At 37.6% G+C, this 16,138-nt stretch overlaps 1 protein-coding gene across 1 annotated transcript in view; it reads right to left on the bottom strand.

The window, feature by feature from the left end:
* LOC109057732 (semaphorin-6B-like) overlaps positions 1-16,138 on the bottom strand; it is a 110,607-nt gene that overhangs the window by 15,750 nt on the left and 78,719 nt on the right. Inside the window, exons 8-14 of the mRNA XM_042763021.1 lie at positions 15,865-15,953; positions 14,382-14,599; positions 5,259-5,390; positions 5,003-5,152; positions 4,184-4,363; positions 1,760-1,900; positions 157-234 (exon numbers count right to left, since the gene is read on the bottom strand). Of these exons, the coding sequence (XP_042618955.1) occupies positions 157-234; positions 1,760-1,900; positions 4,184-4,363; positions 5,003-5,152; positions 5,259-5,390; positions 14,382-14,599; positions 15,865-15,953 (988 nt within the window). The remainder of the gene's footprint in view (positions 1-156; positions 235-1,759; positions 1,901-4,183; positions 4,364-5,002; positions 5,153-5,258; positions 5,391-14,381; positions 14,600-15,864; positions 15,954-16,138) is intronic.

Here is a 16,138-nt window from a genome sequence, read left to right on the forward strand (position 1 = left end):
TGGAGTCAGACAGACCTTCACAGGTGTATTTAAAAAGAGGCAGAACACAAAAACTAGTATGTTTTGTTAAAACATGCTTTATCTAAAGATGGAAATCTTGTTGTATATGTAGGAAGATGTAAATATTATGTTGGTAGGTACGTTGTCAAACCTCACCTTGTACCTGCACGGAGGAAAGAGCAGGTGCTTCCTCTGGTCCAGCCACAGTAGGGATCCCGTGAGGAGATGCAGTTCCTGTGAAAGAACAGAAACAAGCATGAATGGTACCTCAAGGCACCAGACAGTATATAGTTTAATTCTGCTGGATTTCATCCAAGTATGTTACAGCTGGTTCAGTGCACACATTAGACGCATGACATGTGTTAGTGCGCCTCACTGGGCTGCACCAATGACCCGTGGGCACAGGCTGAGAGCACGGGCTGGTGACCAGTGATCACAAAACTATCCTAGTGCTGAGAGCTACAAAATAAACAGTTGTTGGAATTGTACTAAAAAGGACAAATGGTTCATAAAGACTCTAAATGATGTCACTGTTCACATTAAAATCATATTTTAGGCATAAGTTTACGTTCTGGATTATCTTAAATAGGTTTATTTTAAAACTATCAAAGAGTCAATGGGAGGTTCCTGGTTATGTACAGTAGCTAGGCGAATGTACTGTACATGTTTGTATGTGTGGGTTTACTTAGCTATGCTTTTGGGTCAAATTTGTCCAGAGAAGCTAGATAAACATGACAAAACCTGCCCTTGGGAACACTTTGGGAGGTCATAATTTGGAAGAATTATATTTAATCTAAATAAAATATAATGTAAAATAAAAAGAAGCAAAGCATACACTAAATACAATATAATCTGTTATTCATATTTCGCTGATTCTCCCTTGTTTTTGATTATAAAAGCTGTTCGCCTGGGCATTACTCAAAAAGCTATGCGCATGTGTCATTTCTTGCCAGGCCTCCTTAAATTTATCCCAAAGCTGAGATTTATTCATCAGCTTCGATTCAGATTTAGAATTTCCCAAAGGTTTTCAATGGGATTAAGGAACCCCTTCGTTGCATGCGTGGATTGTTATTGTGCTCGAAAATACATATTCAATCTCCAAACAGATCCTCCAATAATGGCCTTTGCAAGTGCCAGACGAAACTGCAGAGGTTCCTCACAATTGCATGTCTTATTCAAGACTTTGGAAGTTTTTTTGAAGCTGTCATACCCCGAGGTGATTTTCAATCTCCTGTCAAAATGCTCACTAGTGTTCTTTGACCAGCCCTGTGCTTTGCATTCTGCATGGTATCTGTCTCATATTGTTTTGCAATAATTCTGCAGACATTGTGAATGTTAAAATGCTGCAAATGTGCAATATCAATTGACAATATTCAGCGATTTTATATAATATCCTTCTTGGTACATTAATTTAAAATTAGAAATAAATATTAAAATAAATCAAATGCATTGTTAAATAATATATAATATTTGTAACAAAATATAAATTAATCCAAAAATATACACACACTATTTTTATATAACATCAATATTAAAATTAACATTATAATTAAAATTAACATTACATTAATACATCAAATTCAATGAAAAAATATTATAGATAATATATCATATTTATAATATAAAACTATATTATTCTACAAATAAAAAAAAACAATAATATAGATTTTATCATTTCATTTATATACTGCAAAAACAACAGACTATATGATATGTCCTCATTTGGAGTGCTAACTAAACGTGTGTGTGTGTCACTCACTTCATGCAGCGGGAATAGAGTTGGCAGCTTGCAACAGGCACTTTGATCACGCAAGAGGGGAAAGCCAGTAGGAGGCTGTGACTGATGCGGTCCAGCGTGAGAGAAAGCAGCTGCCTGGCCTGAGGAGAGTCCGTCCCACACCTGGAACACACACAGTCCAAATCAATTTGCAACAAATTAAAAGAGTACAGGGAGAAAGTCAAACACAATTTACACCGAGAAAACACTCAAACACAGTTTGATACAGAATGACATGACCCCTACCTACATTAATAAAGTCTAAACGGTCAAGCCTAACACAGTCTGATGATGTTTATCTTAACACAATATAATGCTGTGTGGTTGACAAGAACTAATGAAGCAAAGGTAGACAAGCAAAACCTCAAGCTAACTATTACATTTCTTACATGTATCTACTATCCTTTTAACACATTAGACACTGGAGCTTAGTTATGAAAGTTCTTTGCCATCTTAAATCTTGAAATTTCCACCGAGGCCATCTATCCATTAAGATAACGGCTTGTTATATAGTATGTCTCTAATGAACTAACTCTAACTTTCACCCTCTGAATGAAAAACAGGATGAGGCGCAAAGGGCTTCAAAAAGAAAATGTGTCGTACTAATGTAATATCACATTAATGTGTTGTCACTTTGTACTCTGCCCCAGTAGCTAATTGGATTGATATCTAGGAGTCTGGCAGCCACCCACTCCTCTGTGAGTTACACTTAATTGGCGTTTACCACTTAGAGTATCTCTCTTGCTCCTGCCATGCTGGCTAAAAAATGCATTTGTTTGTACACATGTGCACACATACATATGGTTATAGAAACGCTTACAATAATGGCCTCGATAGCAGTGGAGAAATCATTAGTACTTTATGTATTGGATCTGAGTAATGAGCCACACTTACCAAAGGCCATCAGAAACGAGATCAAACTTGCTTCATAAATTTTCCTAATCAGTATTTTAATCTCATTTTACAGAGAAAAAAAATTGAAAAGCTGTAAAAACAGATTAATTTGAGAAGCAAAATGATTTACAGACTAGAAAATATATGTTGAAAATATTACTAAACAAATTAAAAATGATTAAAAATAATTACATAATATGGCAGTAAATTAATCTAATTTATATATATTAATATGAAAACGTGTATACAGTATACACACACTATATATACTACACACTATATATATATATATATATATATATATATATATATATATATATATATATATATATATATATAAATTCAGTTCTGAATGGGTTTTTACCATAACCATTATTTTTTTATTAATTGATTTTTTTATTGTTAATTAGCTTTTCATATATACACATATATATTAAATCTCACTAAATTAACACATTTAATTAACAGCCCTGGTTGAAAATTGAGTTGTGAGAGAGACAAACAAAAATTAATGAATGAATCACTGCTGTACAGCTCCATTTGTAGGCAGCCAAAACAAGTAACGAAAGAGAGAGACAGGAAGAGAACAGACAGAGGGTGAGATAAAGAGGTGCAACTGGCAAGTTTAAACAAAAAAAGCTGCCTCTCTTGACACATGTGAGTAGGAGAGCAAAACAGAAGACGTAACAGATGAAAATGAACCACTTCTATAGATAGATCACAGAAAACAAGCAAGAGAAAAAAAATATTAGGAACAAAAAAAGCCAGACAACTTACATGGATGATACAAATACGTCAAGATAAAAAGAAAAGTGTGCATAAAAAGAGATTGACATTAATTAACACTCTAGCCCCCATCCTAATTATGTCATTGTTGTCTTCGCTACAGTGTCTTAATCGATATGGATGAAGACATGGGCATTTTTGAGCGGCTTCCATCGGTTGCGGACTCCCTGACCCTGCGCGTGTTTAACGATTTACCACTTCACCACCGCGTGATGAGAGATGGCAGAGGTTATGTAAGGCCAGCATGATCGGAGCCTGATCTGATTACTCCATCTACACTCCCCTGATTAGCTGGCTTCCCGCTGCGCTAGACACAGCTAGCACTGTCAAAGCCTTCACGCTCTCACACACACACTCCACAGATTCACATTGTTTCATGTTTTATCAAGAATGTTTGTTTTTAGCTAATTTGGTGTTTGGAAATTAAAAACCTGCAGACAGGTTTACGTGATTTACCACATTTTTGCTTTAGTGTGTTAAGGGTTTAACAATTTTTTGAGATAGAGAGTGTGTATGTGAGGACAAACAGACTAAACAGCACTTAGTCTGTCTGGATGAAGAAGCAATTACCACCATATCCATGAAAAATGAGTGTTGCTAGCAAACTCCTGCCGCTTTCCGCAAGAGATAATGACCAGCTAATGCTCCATCTGTTTACATGCCATGACTTGTGATTCTCTGCCATAAAACAATCACCAAAGAGTGTGTTTCAGCATTAACCTCTACCTGTCTGGGTTGTAGCCTTCCAGTTCCTCGAGGAACACATTGTTGCTGGTCACTGTGTTATCCCTGTTGGGGGTGACAAGGAATTTGAGGATGGTCCCTCGGCTGGAACCCAGAAAGAGGACTGTCTGGTTGCCATAGGGACCAGCGTTTGTGTCCACCACCATTTTGTTGAGCTGGTATCTGAAAGCGACAGCAGACAACTTAATACATTCTCAAATGCTATCAAGAGGAAAACTCTAAAATCTCATGCCAAAATACACAAATCCAAAAAGCAATTTCTATTGTCAAACCAGCATATCTTGAGGAAACAGCCAAAACTGCTCTACTTGGATGATTCAGCTTTCTAAAATAAGATGATCTCCCGGAGTGTTTAAGATGACACAAACAACTTGTCACTATAATCTTGTTGTGCCCTGTGGGAAGCTGAGAAACCCCAGCTACTGGAACCCCATAGTCTGAAGACTGAGATTGGACAGATACTAATGCTAGCAGACATCACAGCCGGTCAGTCAAATGTTTAGCAAGGATCTTAATGAAGAAAACAATGCCCGTGTGAAGCTAGCAGCTTAATTTAATGCCCATTATGTGTTCCTTTGGATCTAACTTCTGAAGCTTGGTTGAAGTTGGTAATTTGTTGGTAGTCTAAAAGATTAATGAACAACCATCTGGAGTATTTGAGATCGACCTGATAGCACATGTAGAAGCGCTAGTCCACTTTAGACCAGTGACAAACCAGATATCATGTCTTGAAAGCATGTATGAGCTGCTTTTAACAGTAGAGAATCTGTTCTAGGACATCTGAGAGAAAGTTGTCTTCACCTAACCATGGTCCTAACAATCCATGGTCTCTGACCGAGTGATGGGATGGCTTCCTCCATCAGTGGATGGGTCTTGACAAAAGTTAACATGTCATCAGGGAAAGAGTTGGAGGAATTGAACTTTGAGCCTTGAATGGCACAACCACCCGGCCTGAGAAATTCAAAAACACAGCACATTATTATAAACTTCCTCTCTGCAGGTTGGCATTTGAGGACATAAAACACTCTCTAGTTGTAAATGTCATTTCATTCAGTACCTCGGTTTGGGCACCACCTCATCTGGAACAGGTGTCCATATCGACTCGGGCGATTTCTGCTCTTTAAATCTTCCATCAAACACTCCGGCCAGCTGCTCCATGTCGAAAGCACAAACTGCAGATCCAGGAATACTGCAAAAATACAGCACAATCTTCATATTATGTGTTATCCTCAGCCCTGTCCTGTTTCCATGATACTGCTCTGAGTGGAGGAGACTCGCAACACAAAATGGATTTCATTTATCACAAACATATCGAAAACACATCAGTTGACAGCCTTGAATAGATCTGTACAGTCGTGGCCAAAAGTTTTGAGAATTACATAAATATTGGAAATTGGAAAAGTTGCTGCTTAAGTTTTTATAATAGCAATTTGCATATACTCCAGAATGTTATGAAGAGTGATCAGATGAATTGCATAGTCCTTCTTTGCCATGAAAATTAACTTAATCCCAATCCCAAAAAAACCTTTCCACTGCATTTCATTGCTGTCATTAAAGGACCTGCTGAGATCATTTCAGTAATCATCTTGTTAACTCAGGTGAGAATGTTGACGAGCACAAGGCTGGAGATCATTACGTCAGGCTGATTGGGTTAGAATGGCAGACTTGACATGTTTAAAAGGAGGGTGATGCTTGAAATCATTGTTCTTCCATTGTTAACCATGGTGACCTGCAAAGAAACGCGTGCAGCCATCATTGCGTTGCATAAAAATGGCTTCACAGGCAAGGATATTGTGGCTACTAAGATTGAATTTATAGGTTCATCAAGAACTTCAAGGAAAGAGGTTCAATTCTTGTAAAGAAGGCTTCAGGGCGTCCAAGAAAGTCCAGCAAGCGCCAGGATCGTCTCCTAAAGAGGATTCAGCTGCGGGATCGGAGTGCCACCAGTGCAGAGCTTGCTCAGGAATGGCAGCAGGGTGGTGTGAGCGCATCTGCACGCACAGTGAGGCGAAGACTTTTGGAAGATGGCCTGGTGTCAAGAAGGGCAGCAAAGAAGCCACTTCTCTCCAAAAAAAAAACATCAGTGACAGATTGATCTTCTGCAGAAAGTATAGTGAATGGACTGCTGAGGACTGGGGCAAAGTCATATTCCTCCGATGAAGCCCCTTTCCGATTGTTTGGGGCATCTGGAAAAAGGCTTGTCCGGAGAAGAAAAGGTGAGCGCTACCATCAGTCCTGTGTCATGCCAACAGTAAAGCATCCTGACACCATTCATGTGTGGGGTTGCTTCTCATCCAAGGGAGTGTGCTCACTCACAATTCTGCCCAAAAACACAGCCATGAATAAAGAATGGTACAAAAACACCCTCCAACAGCAACTTCTTCCAACAATCCAACAACAGTTTGGTGAAGAACAATGCATTTTCCAGCACGATGGAGCACCGTGCCATAAGGCAAAAGTGATAACTAAGTGGCTTGGGGACCAGAATGTTGCACGATGGAGGTCCATGGCCTGGAAGCTCCCCAGATCTTAATCCCATTGAGAACTTGTGGTCAATCCTCAAGAGGCGGGTGGACAAACAAATACCCACTAATTCTGACAAACTCCAAGAAGTTATTATGAAAGAATGGGTTGCTATCAGTCAGGATTTGGACCAGAAGTTGATTGAGAGCATGCCCAGTCGAATTGCAGAGGTCCTGAAAAGAAGGGCCAACACTGCAAATACTGACTCTTTGCATAAATGTCATGTAATTGTCGATAAAAGCCTTTGAAAAGTATGAAGTGCTTGCAATTATATTTCAGTACATCACAGAAACAACTGAAACAAAGATCTAAAAGCAGTTTAGCAGCAAACTTTTTGAAAACTAATATTTATGTAATTCTCAAAACTTTTGGCCACGACTGTACTGTGGGCAGTTGGACAGACATTTCAAGGCAAACAGAGCAGAGAATATTGTCCAGAGCTGTCACCGGAAACCTTGGGTGACTGCAAGCTCTTCCACACACTGACCTTTTCCTCCCACAGAGGATCTGTTCAAGAATGCAGCATTACACAAATGCAGCTGTGAGAAACATACTTGGGTTTCTCCAATAATAATTCAAGTGGCACAATAGAAAGCCACATGATGAATCAGAATTCTTTATAAGGTGCCTGTCCATACACCATGGCCAAGACTCATGTATAAGCAGTCTGCAAGGTCACACACACAAAGAAAAAACGTTAACTCAATTATTTTTTAAAACAAAACATGTAGCAATAAAGCAGCAAAATTGTATATACAGATAAAATAGTCATATGTAATGTGTCATGCACATTTCCTTCTTGAGCATCAGTAAATGTTTTCATCTTTTGTAATAGTTGTGTATAAGTTCCTCGATTGCCCTCTGTGTGAAAGATGGATCTCAAAATCATACAGTCACTGTTGGAAAGGGTTCAAATATACAGAAAATGACCAAAAAAAAAAAAAAAAAAAAGATTGTGCAACACACAATATTACATATGACCTTGTTCATTTATGCAAATGTAGTTATTTTGTTTTGCGCACTCTAAAAAATTAGGGTTTCAAAAGGGTTCAATTTGGGTTCTTCTTTAGCATTAATATAAAAGAATAGATCGGCAGAACCTTTCAGTGAAAAGTTGATAAAATAATCACTTTTTCTTAGTGTGAAGAATAAGTTTTTCCACCACAAAGAACCTTTAGCACAATGGAAAGGCTCCATGGATGCTTATGGTTCTTCATAGAACCACTGATGCCAACAAAGAACCTTTATTTTTAAGAGTGTGGATTATAAGCAAACATCTATTGTGTAAAAAACAGCTTTTTCAAGACAGTACAAAAAAGGAACAGCATGCAAATTTAAGACCCCTCTTTTGTTGTACAAGTGGTATGTAAATGTATGAGCAGGGCAATTTGTTTTTTATGCATATTTTGTAAATCTTAGACATATCTCTGTTTCTCCATACAGCAATTTTTGATGCAGTATCTCAAAATTTGCATAAAAATATGTGGATGGAAACCCGGTTACTGCGAAGCAGAGCTTCAATCTCTAAACGTTCCTGAAGTGATTTGTCTCCAGTGAAGCGACAGCTTTCAGCACTGAAAAACTTTCTTAGGAGAGAACAGAGAGTCATGCAGGGTGAGTCAGTTCAGTTCTCGTTTACACCCACTCTCTCTCTCTCTTTTTCCTCCTCAGATTTCCTGGCACTGACATACTTTGTAAGTACAAGCCACAGCTATATTCTTTTGCATCCTTGACACAGGTGAGCCGTTCATTCCCTCTCCATCACATTGAGCTCTATATCTCTCACAGCCTTCTCTGTGCTAAAACTCAGATGCAGAACATCACCTTCTGCTTTGAAAACAGACTGCACAGTAACTTTGTGTTCCAGGATTCTATGGGATCCAGTAAATGACTCTGAGAGACTGGATGGCAGGTTCAGGTCTGGAAAGGGTAACACTCACACTGATCTTGCAAAGTCACCCATGTTGATCTGGGTTTTGTGGTCCATGAAGGCGTGCTTGAGAGTAGCTTGCTGGGTTTAAGAGGGAATTAATGTGATAGTCTGTTAAGCTCAGGGGCAGAAGCAAAGATAATCAGCTGTCTCCAACAGCATTGTGGGACACATCTGTCACATGTCCAGTGGTTTTACCCTGTAGTGGGATTGTATGTGTGTGTTTGAAGCCGTAGGCCAGAAAGCAGCTGAGAATGACCTTATGATTGACAGCAGACACAGTGACTTAAACATAAGTCAGGTAATTTTCTGACAAGACCTCATTAGGCTCATATCAGCCTGATCATCAATGTCATCAGCCTGACACAATGCAGACCCTCCAAAATGCCTGACAGGTGAACAGCTTGCCGCAGTGGCAGAACATGACTTTCTCTTCTCAAAACAGAATTTCATAAGTTATTGTTTCTTATAAAATTTCTTTCAAATACCAACTTGGGTAACACATATTCAATATCAATTAAAAGTTTTCCTTCAAAAAAACTCCTAAATTGCAGCTTATTGATAGTAAGGTAGTTGTTGTAGTAATTAAGTTTTTGGGTATTGGGAAGGATTAAGGGATCTAAAATATGGTCATGCAGAATAAGCCATTAATATGTGCTATAAGTACTAATAAACAGCCTATAAGTTAGTATGCACGCTAAAAAGCAACTTGTTAATAGTGAATAGTTCTAAAGTGTTACCCAAACCTATTTCATACACACACAAAAAAAAAAATTAAACCCTAAAACAATTTGGTGTTTTTTTTTCATACAACTATTGTTGTGTCTTAATCTGTTAAATGGGCCAAATTCTATTTGTTTTTGTTGCATTTTATTTTTAGTCCACTTACAGTGATGGTCAACTCTCTTGCAGTTGTAATTCAATTTTACATGACCATTTTCTACCTCCAAACCCTCCATTTTTGCTATTTCACCCTTAAAACAATTGATGTAAATAATCAGTTATAACTGGTTTATCACAATACTGAATAGCTTCTGGTGACCTCACTATCCTGACTATTTCTCAAAGACACTATTCAGAAGATTATTTTCCAAAAATGGCTAAATTTACTTGAGAAGCAACATTTCATAAAATATTAAGACTGACAATATCTTGAATATAATTTTATTTAGTCTTACTGCACCAGTAGAATTTTCACTTGTTTTTGACTTGTTTATATACAAAGCAAGTGAAAAAATCTGCCAGTGCAGTAAGAAAATACACTCATTATAAATATACATTCTCTGAAAACATTCTCTTGATCTTTAGATATTGAAACTGGAAAACATATCAAAAATTCTCACTAAAAAGTAGATTTTTTTTGCAGCGTTGGCTGGAGAAGGAGCAGGGAAATCCTGTTTTACATATTATGAAAGATTTGGAATGACATGAGGTTGAGTAAATGATGACAGAATTATTATTTTTGAGAACTATCACTTGAAACAAATTTGTAGATTCTGGCCTTCTTTTATTTCTCCTTCAATCTGAACTCTGCATCCTCTGCCTGCATCCACGATGATCCACTGAGAGGATGATTTCACCTGCAGTCTTCTCATTTACAACAATCTCACCCCATCTCTCCTGCCCAGCTTGGAGCCTCAGCCCCACATTTCAAAGCATCAGGAGCTCAAATGAGATGCAAACACCTCTCACCTCCTTGGTCTGTTTCTGTGAGAGTGAAACCTGTCTTTTGAAGAGAGAACTATTTTTCACTGTATATGTTTCCTGAGTTGAGATGTAGTTCTTTCTCAATTCAAATGTTCTTTATATTATATATATTGGTTCTTCTGATCAGATTATTAGTCTCTGGGTTTGCACAGTCTGTCTTGAAACCTCAAATTTTGCGGCTTGTTGAGAGGATGTGTGCTATTACTTTAAGCAATCTGACTTCTTTTTGCCTGGCAGATGATTAAAGATGAAAAAATGCATACTGTATACTCTACTGTTCTGTTTCAGGTAAGAAAGACACAATTGGAACACCTCAGCAACAACACAGCAGGCCCTGGAAAAACATCCTCAACACTCTAGCACATGCTCTGACTCAATCAGCTGTGGGGCTTATGTGGGCAACACAAGTAACCCTCCTTTCTTCCCAGTGATTTCCTTTTATCTACTACAGTCCACATGCATAAGAAGTGAAAAAAGGCAGTGCAATAATGACTAATTTTTACAGTCTTGGATTCTTAAGTATTATTCTCATTAATTTTCTCCATATGGATTTAAAAACATTCTTCAATAAAGAGTTTTAAGCCATGAACTAAACCAACCACCTACAAACTTTGATTTGAAGCAAAAAAGGACACCACACTTCAAGTTTGGTGTAGGTAAGATTTTTTTTTAAAGAAACTAATACTTTTATTCAGCAAGGTTTTTTTAGATTGTTATAATTTTATTGTGAAGGGACATTTGTTATTTTAATTGATAGGAATTTTATGCATTTATGATTTTGTGAGTATATTAGAATTATTTCTAAAGGATCACGTAACACTAAAGACTGGAGTAACAGCTTTGTTGTCGCAGGAATAAATTACTTTTTAAAATATATTGTAATAATATTTCACAATATTACTGTATTTTTTATTAATTAAATGCAGCCTTGGTGAACATAAGACACTTATTTTAAAACATTACAAAATCTTATCAACTCCAGACTCCCCAACAGAAAGAATAATTCCCTAAACCCAAGTATGAGCAATAGTAACCTGACACCTTGCTTGCCTTAATCTGAAAAAAATGGAGCATGAATATTTAAAATAAGATTTAGAATTTAAAATCTGCTCATGTATAAATAATCAGAATTTATTAGAAATTGGCAAAATGTTCAAAATCCACAGAATAGTCCTGTTAATCACTCTATTCAGCATGAGTCACTGCTTCTTAGACAGTCTGCACTTTATTACTCTCCTTCCCATAATACTTAGACCCATCTCAACCACATCCCAACATGCCTTCCTTTCATTCCCTTATAGTCCTCCCCTGCTGCTGTGTCTGCCACGCACTAACCGGTCCTGGCAATTTGTCTGAGAGCTCTTTAACAGACCACACATCCTCCCGGCAGGCTAGCGAAGCCCCCTGCGCTGTTTATAGAGGACTGCAGCTGCAGACAGGAATGCTTGTACAGCTGGACGCTCCCTGTCACTGCACCTCGGTGCTCCATCTCTAACTGAGCCCACCACTGATCCGTGCCCTCAGGATAAGAGTGGAGTAGAGGAACCTTCACAGATAAGAGTCAGTTTTTTTTTTTTAACTCTTGTGAAGGGGAGGTGGGGGAAGATGTGGGCTATTATTGACCGCCTCATTCATTCGTCCTTGAGTGAATATCTCCCCCCTCCACACACATATACTCATCCTTCATATTTTTTTCCCTTCTACTCTCGACCCCCCCAAAGCGGCCATTAGCAGACTGAGATGTTATTAGAGTTGGCATTTGCTGAGGTTTGGCCCCTACTCTGACACAAATACACATTTGCATGCTGGGAGTCCTGTCCTTTCTCCATCATTCAGAGGGTGCTCTATTGCACTTCATTTGTCACAAAAGTCTCATAATCATGCACACTCTTGCAAACACTGTAGACATAGCTTACCCAGATATGAAATTAATTTTCAACTGAGGTAGAATCTGAAATACTAGTCATTAATCACTCTCCAAAAAAAAAAAGAAAAAAGTTGTAATCATCCTACATTTAGATTACCTTTGAAGTCATTTAATATTAATAAATGTTAAGTAATAACCCTTCAAAAACCCTTCAAAAATCATTCTAATAGGCTGATTTTAAGTATAATAATAATAATATGCATGATAATAATGTCATTTTATTATCAATGATGAAAGGAGTTATGCTACTTAATATTTTTGTGGAACCCAAGATAAATTTTTCAGGATTTGAATAGAAACTAAAAGAATAACATTTATTTGAAATATAAATCTTTTGTAACATTATAAATATCTTTACTATCAATTTGAGCACTTTAATGCATCCTTGCTGAATAAAGGTATTCATTTTAAGTATTAATTAATTATTATTATTATCATTTCATTAAATAAATTAACATTTTTGTACACACCCACATATTTATTGGTTATTGACTAATTAAAAAAAATAATTATTGGCTAATCATGTCAGGAATTTTAGATCAATGCATCCCGAGTGTTTTTGGCACTTGACAGTCAATTCTCCTTTTGTGCTCCACGGAGAAAATAACAGCATGAGTGTAAATGACAAATTTCATTTTTTGGGTGAACTGTCCCTTGAAGCATTCACTCTCAGACCTCAATCACACAAGGGTAGCAATGTGCGTTTTCTCTTCTCTTTATTTCCTTTCTTAGTAATGACTATTTCAGCGTCTTCAATACCATCCTCTTGACAGCCCTCCCTCTTTTTGTGTTCTCACATTCTTTCCTGTAATTATTTCCTGCAAACTCTGTCAAAACATTCACTTGCTCCCTGATCCCAAAAATATGTTCTGTTGTTGCTTTCCTCTCTAAGTGTGACATCTTGATGACAGTCTGTCAGTATGTGTACATCTACACACATCAATTCCATTCCTCATTCATACATCAATCTCCATCTCTTCCCCTCCCGTTCTCTAACAGCGCCTCTCTACATGACATTAAAGCCTGCAATAATATTCCCTGCAGTGTCACACCAGTGTTCTATATTCAGTGGTTTTTCACCCATAATCCCTCGGGACGACCTAAACCCAGAGCGACTGTACCCGTTTCCCAGCGCTCTGCCATTGCCACCAGCCTGTGATAATTCCAGCTCAACTGTCTATCAATGAGGCTGCTAATGCACTATATTTGGGAGTGTATCTCTAGAGATTCACAGTCTGCTTGGAATCCAGTATTTCTACATTGCAACTTATTTTGGCCAAGTACTGCCCACTTCACCAGAAAGCGGTCACCTGATCTATACAGTATGAAACAGTTGCTTTTAGCAAAACAAGGTGGACTATGTACACTCTTGTTCAAAAGTTTGGGGTTGGTAGGATTTGTTAATGTTTTTGAACAATGCCTCATTTAACATTTATGTGTATTTATTAATCAAAATACAGTAAAAATTAAAACAAATGTTTTCTATTTTAACATATTTTAACATGTAATGTATTCATGTGATGCAAAGCTGAATTTTCAGCAGCCATTAATCTAGTCTTCAGTGTCACATATCCAGAAATCATTCTAATATGCTATTATTAAATTATCTAATATTTCCTATTATTATCAATGCTGAATACTATCACTTTTAATCAATTTAATGTATCCTTGCTGAATAAAAGTATTAATTTCTTTAAATATAAATATTACTGACCTCTAAAATTCTGAACGGTAGTGTAGGTTTGTTTAATTATTTCGTGTTTATGTGCAATTAAGTGTTTCCAACAAAATCTGTCAAAGATTGAATCCCTGCAAACTTTGGCAAATCCTGTGGCAAATTATTTTACAGAAGAGCGCACTGTAGAAGCCTGGAAGCTTGCGAATGCAACTTTTTCTCAGTAGAAGAGTGATAAAAACCAGTGCACCCTGACTCCTGGAAACTGGAAGCCAGCCAATCAGAGAGAAGCTAGTGATTTCAACCAGTCCTAGCCATTTTTGTGTGCAATATGCATCGTGGGTGGTTCTTTTCTCGTTTCTCGATTGCTGCCGAGAACTGGATTCATAAGCGCTTGCTTTTAAAGATTGTGACCCACCTGTTCGAGGGTGTGGAGAAGACGGCGAGGATGATATCCCTGCCATGCATGCGGATGATGGGACTGGTGGAATGCAGGAGGTTGAAGTAGAAGTGCGAGTCTCCTGGAATTGAGCAGTTTAGTCGAGCTTTCAGGAATGAGGTCCACTGCTTTTCCAGCACACGCTGTGAACCGCCTTGATCAGCTTTGCACACGCGTGCCACACGAGACACAACCACCTAAGGTCAGAGAAAATGAAATTAAATGAGATATTAATTATGAATTTTAAGCATTTTGATAATACACACATCAAACAGTACTGAATCCTTTCGAAAAATGCCCCAAATCTTTTAATCCTTGTGGATGTTAAGCAGACTTTGGAGAGTAGCTAGTCTGTGTAAAATGGGTAAGCTAATATAAATGAATTCATGAAAATGTCAGCATTTCCTAAAACTGGTTCGCCTAGTGATTTCAGAGGAGCCGAATCCAAAGCACAGTGGATTTTTTGTTCTCCTCAAGGTCCGGCAGTATAAAATGCTTGAGCAAGCACAATTTTGTTCTTGCAGAAGTCTTGCATTGCTAATTCTAACATAAAAGGAACCCTTGTTATTCTGTCGACGTGTTTTTCTCAGTTTTCAGTAAATGATATGACGGATGGTATTTCAGTTGCCCTGAAAAACAACAACAGAAGAAAAAAAAAAACTGTGTGCCTAAATTATACTCAAAACAGCATTTTAGAGCATGATTATTAAATTAAACATTCAGCGCAAAAACAGGGAATAGGTCATATCGCTGTCTGACTGGAAATATAGTAGTTAGTTTTGACCTTTGAATAATATTGCCTGACTGGACATACGGTAACACAATTTCAGATTACTCCCACCACTTGTTCCTGAACTATCCACCGCTGATCTCCCACAGGAAGACTTTACTCCTATTGTCTCGTTCGTAGCTCAAGAATTCTATATTTATATTCATCCATTTGGCAGATGTTTTCATCCAAAGTAACTTATATACCATTCAAGGTAAACATTTTATAATTTCCCAGGAAATCAAACCCATGATCTTGGTGTTATTAGTATCATGCTACTGTTTAAAGCAGGAGGAACTAAAGTAAAATATAAAATTCCTTAGGATACATCAAAATAGACACAAATGAGAAAATAGCTGAAATACAGTACGAGTATAAATATACAGAATTCAAGGTTTTGAGGTCATACACAGCAAGGCATGGAACCACCATTTTGGGTTCCCCAAAGAATCTTTTCTTAGAAACTTTTCTGCAGTACTAAGTTCCATGGATGTGGAAGTTTCTTCATATAGCATATATGCCCATAAAGAACATCTATTCCCATAATAGGAATAAAGCTGCCTTCTAAGTGTAGAATGACATTTGTTTCTGAAACTCTAAAGGAGACATATATTGGGGTCTTTTCCTCACGAAGAAAACCTGAGAATCAAGAGACTTGTGCAAAAGTCTTCATCTGCTCTACCATCCTCTCACCTTCTCCAGGTAGTTGAACTCCATGGCCATCTCTCTGAAAAAGAAGTAGACATGTGGCCCCCATTCCACAGCACTCACAAAGTACGGCTCTGAAACAGACAGATCAGGACCAAACCATAAGTACTTCCTGTTTGGGACACATTACTACTCCCTCAGATAACATGATTTTCAGAAGAGCTGATCTGACTGGATTATAGTGTTGAATTAGAGGCTGCTTTCTAATAGGGGCATTATCTAGTCAATGGACACACAAACCAAAAGAAAGAAAAAGTGA

The sequence above is a fragment of the Cyprinus carpio genome, chromosome A8, assembly GCF_018340385.1.
Source record: "Cyprinus carpio isolate SPL01 chromosome A8, ASM1834038v1, whole genome shotgun sequence".
Lineage (NCBI taxonomy): Eukaryota > Metazoa > Chordata > Actinopteri > Cypriniformes > Cyprinidae > Cyprinus > Cyprinus carpio.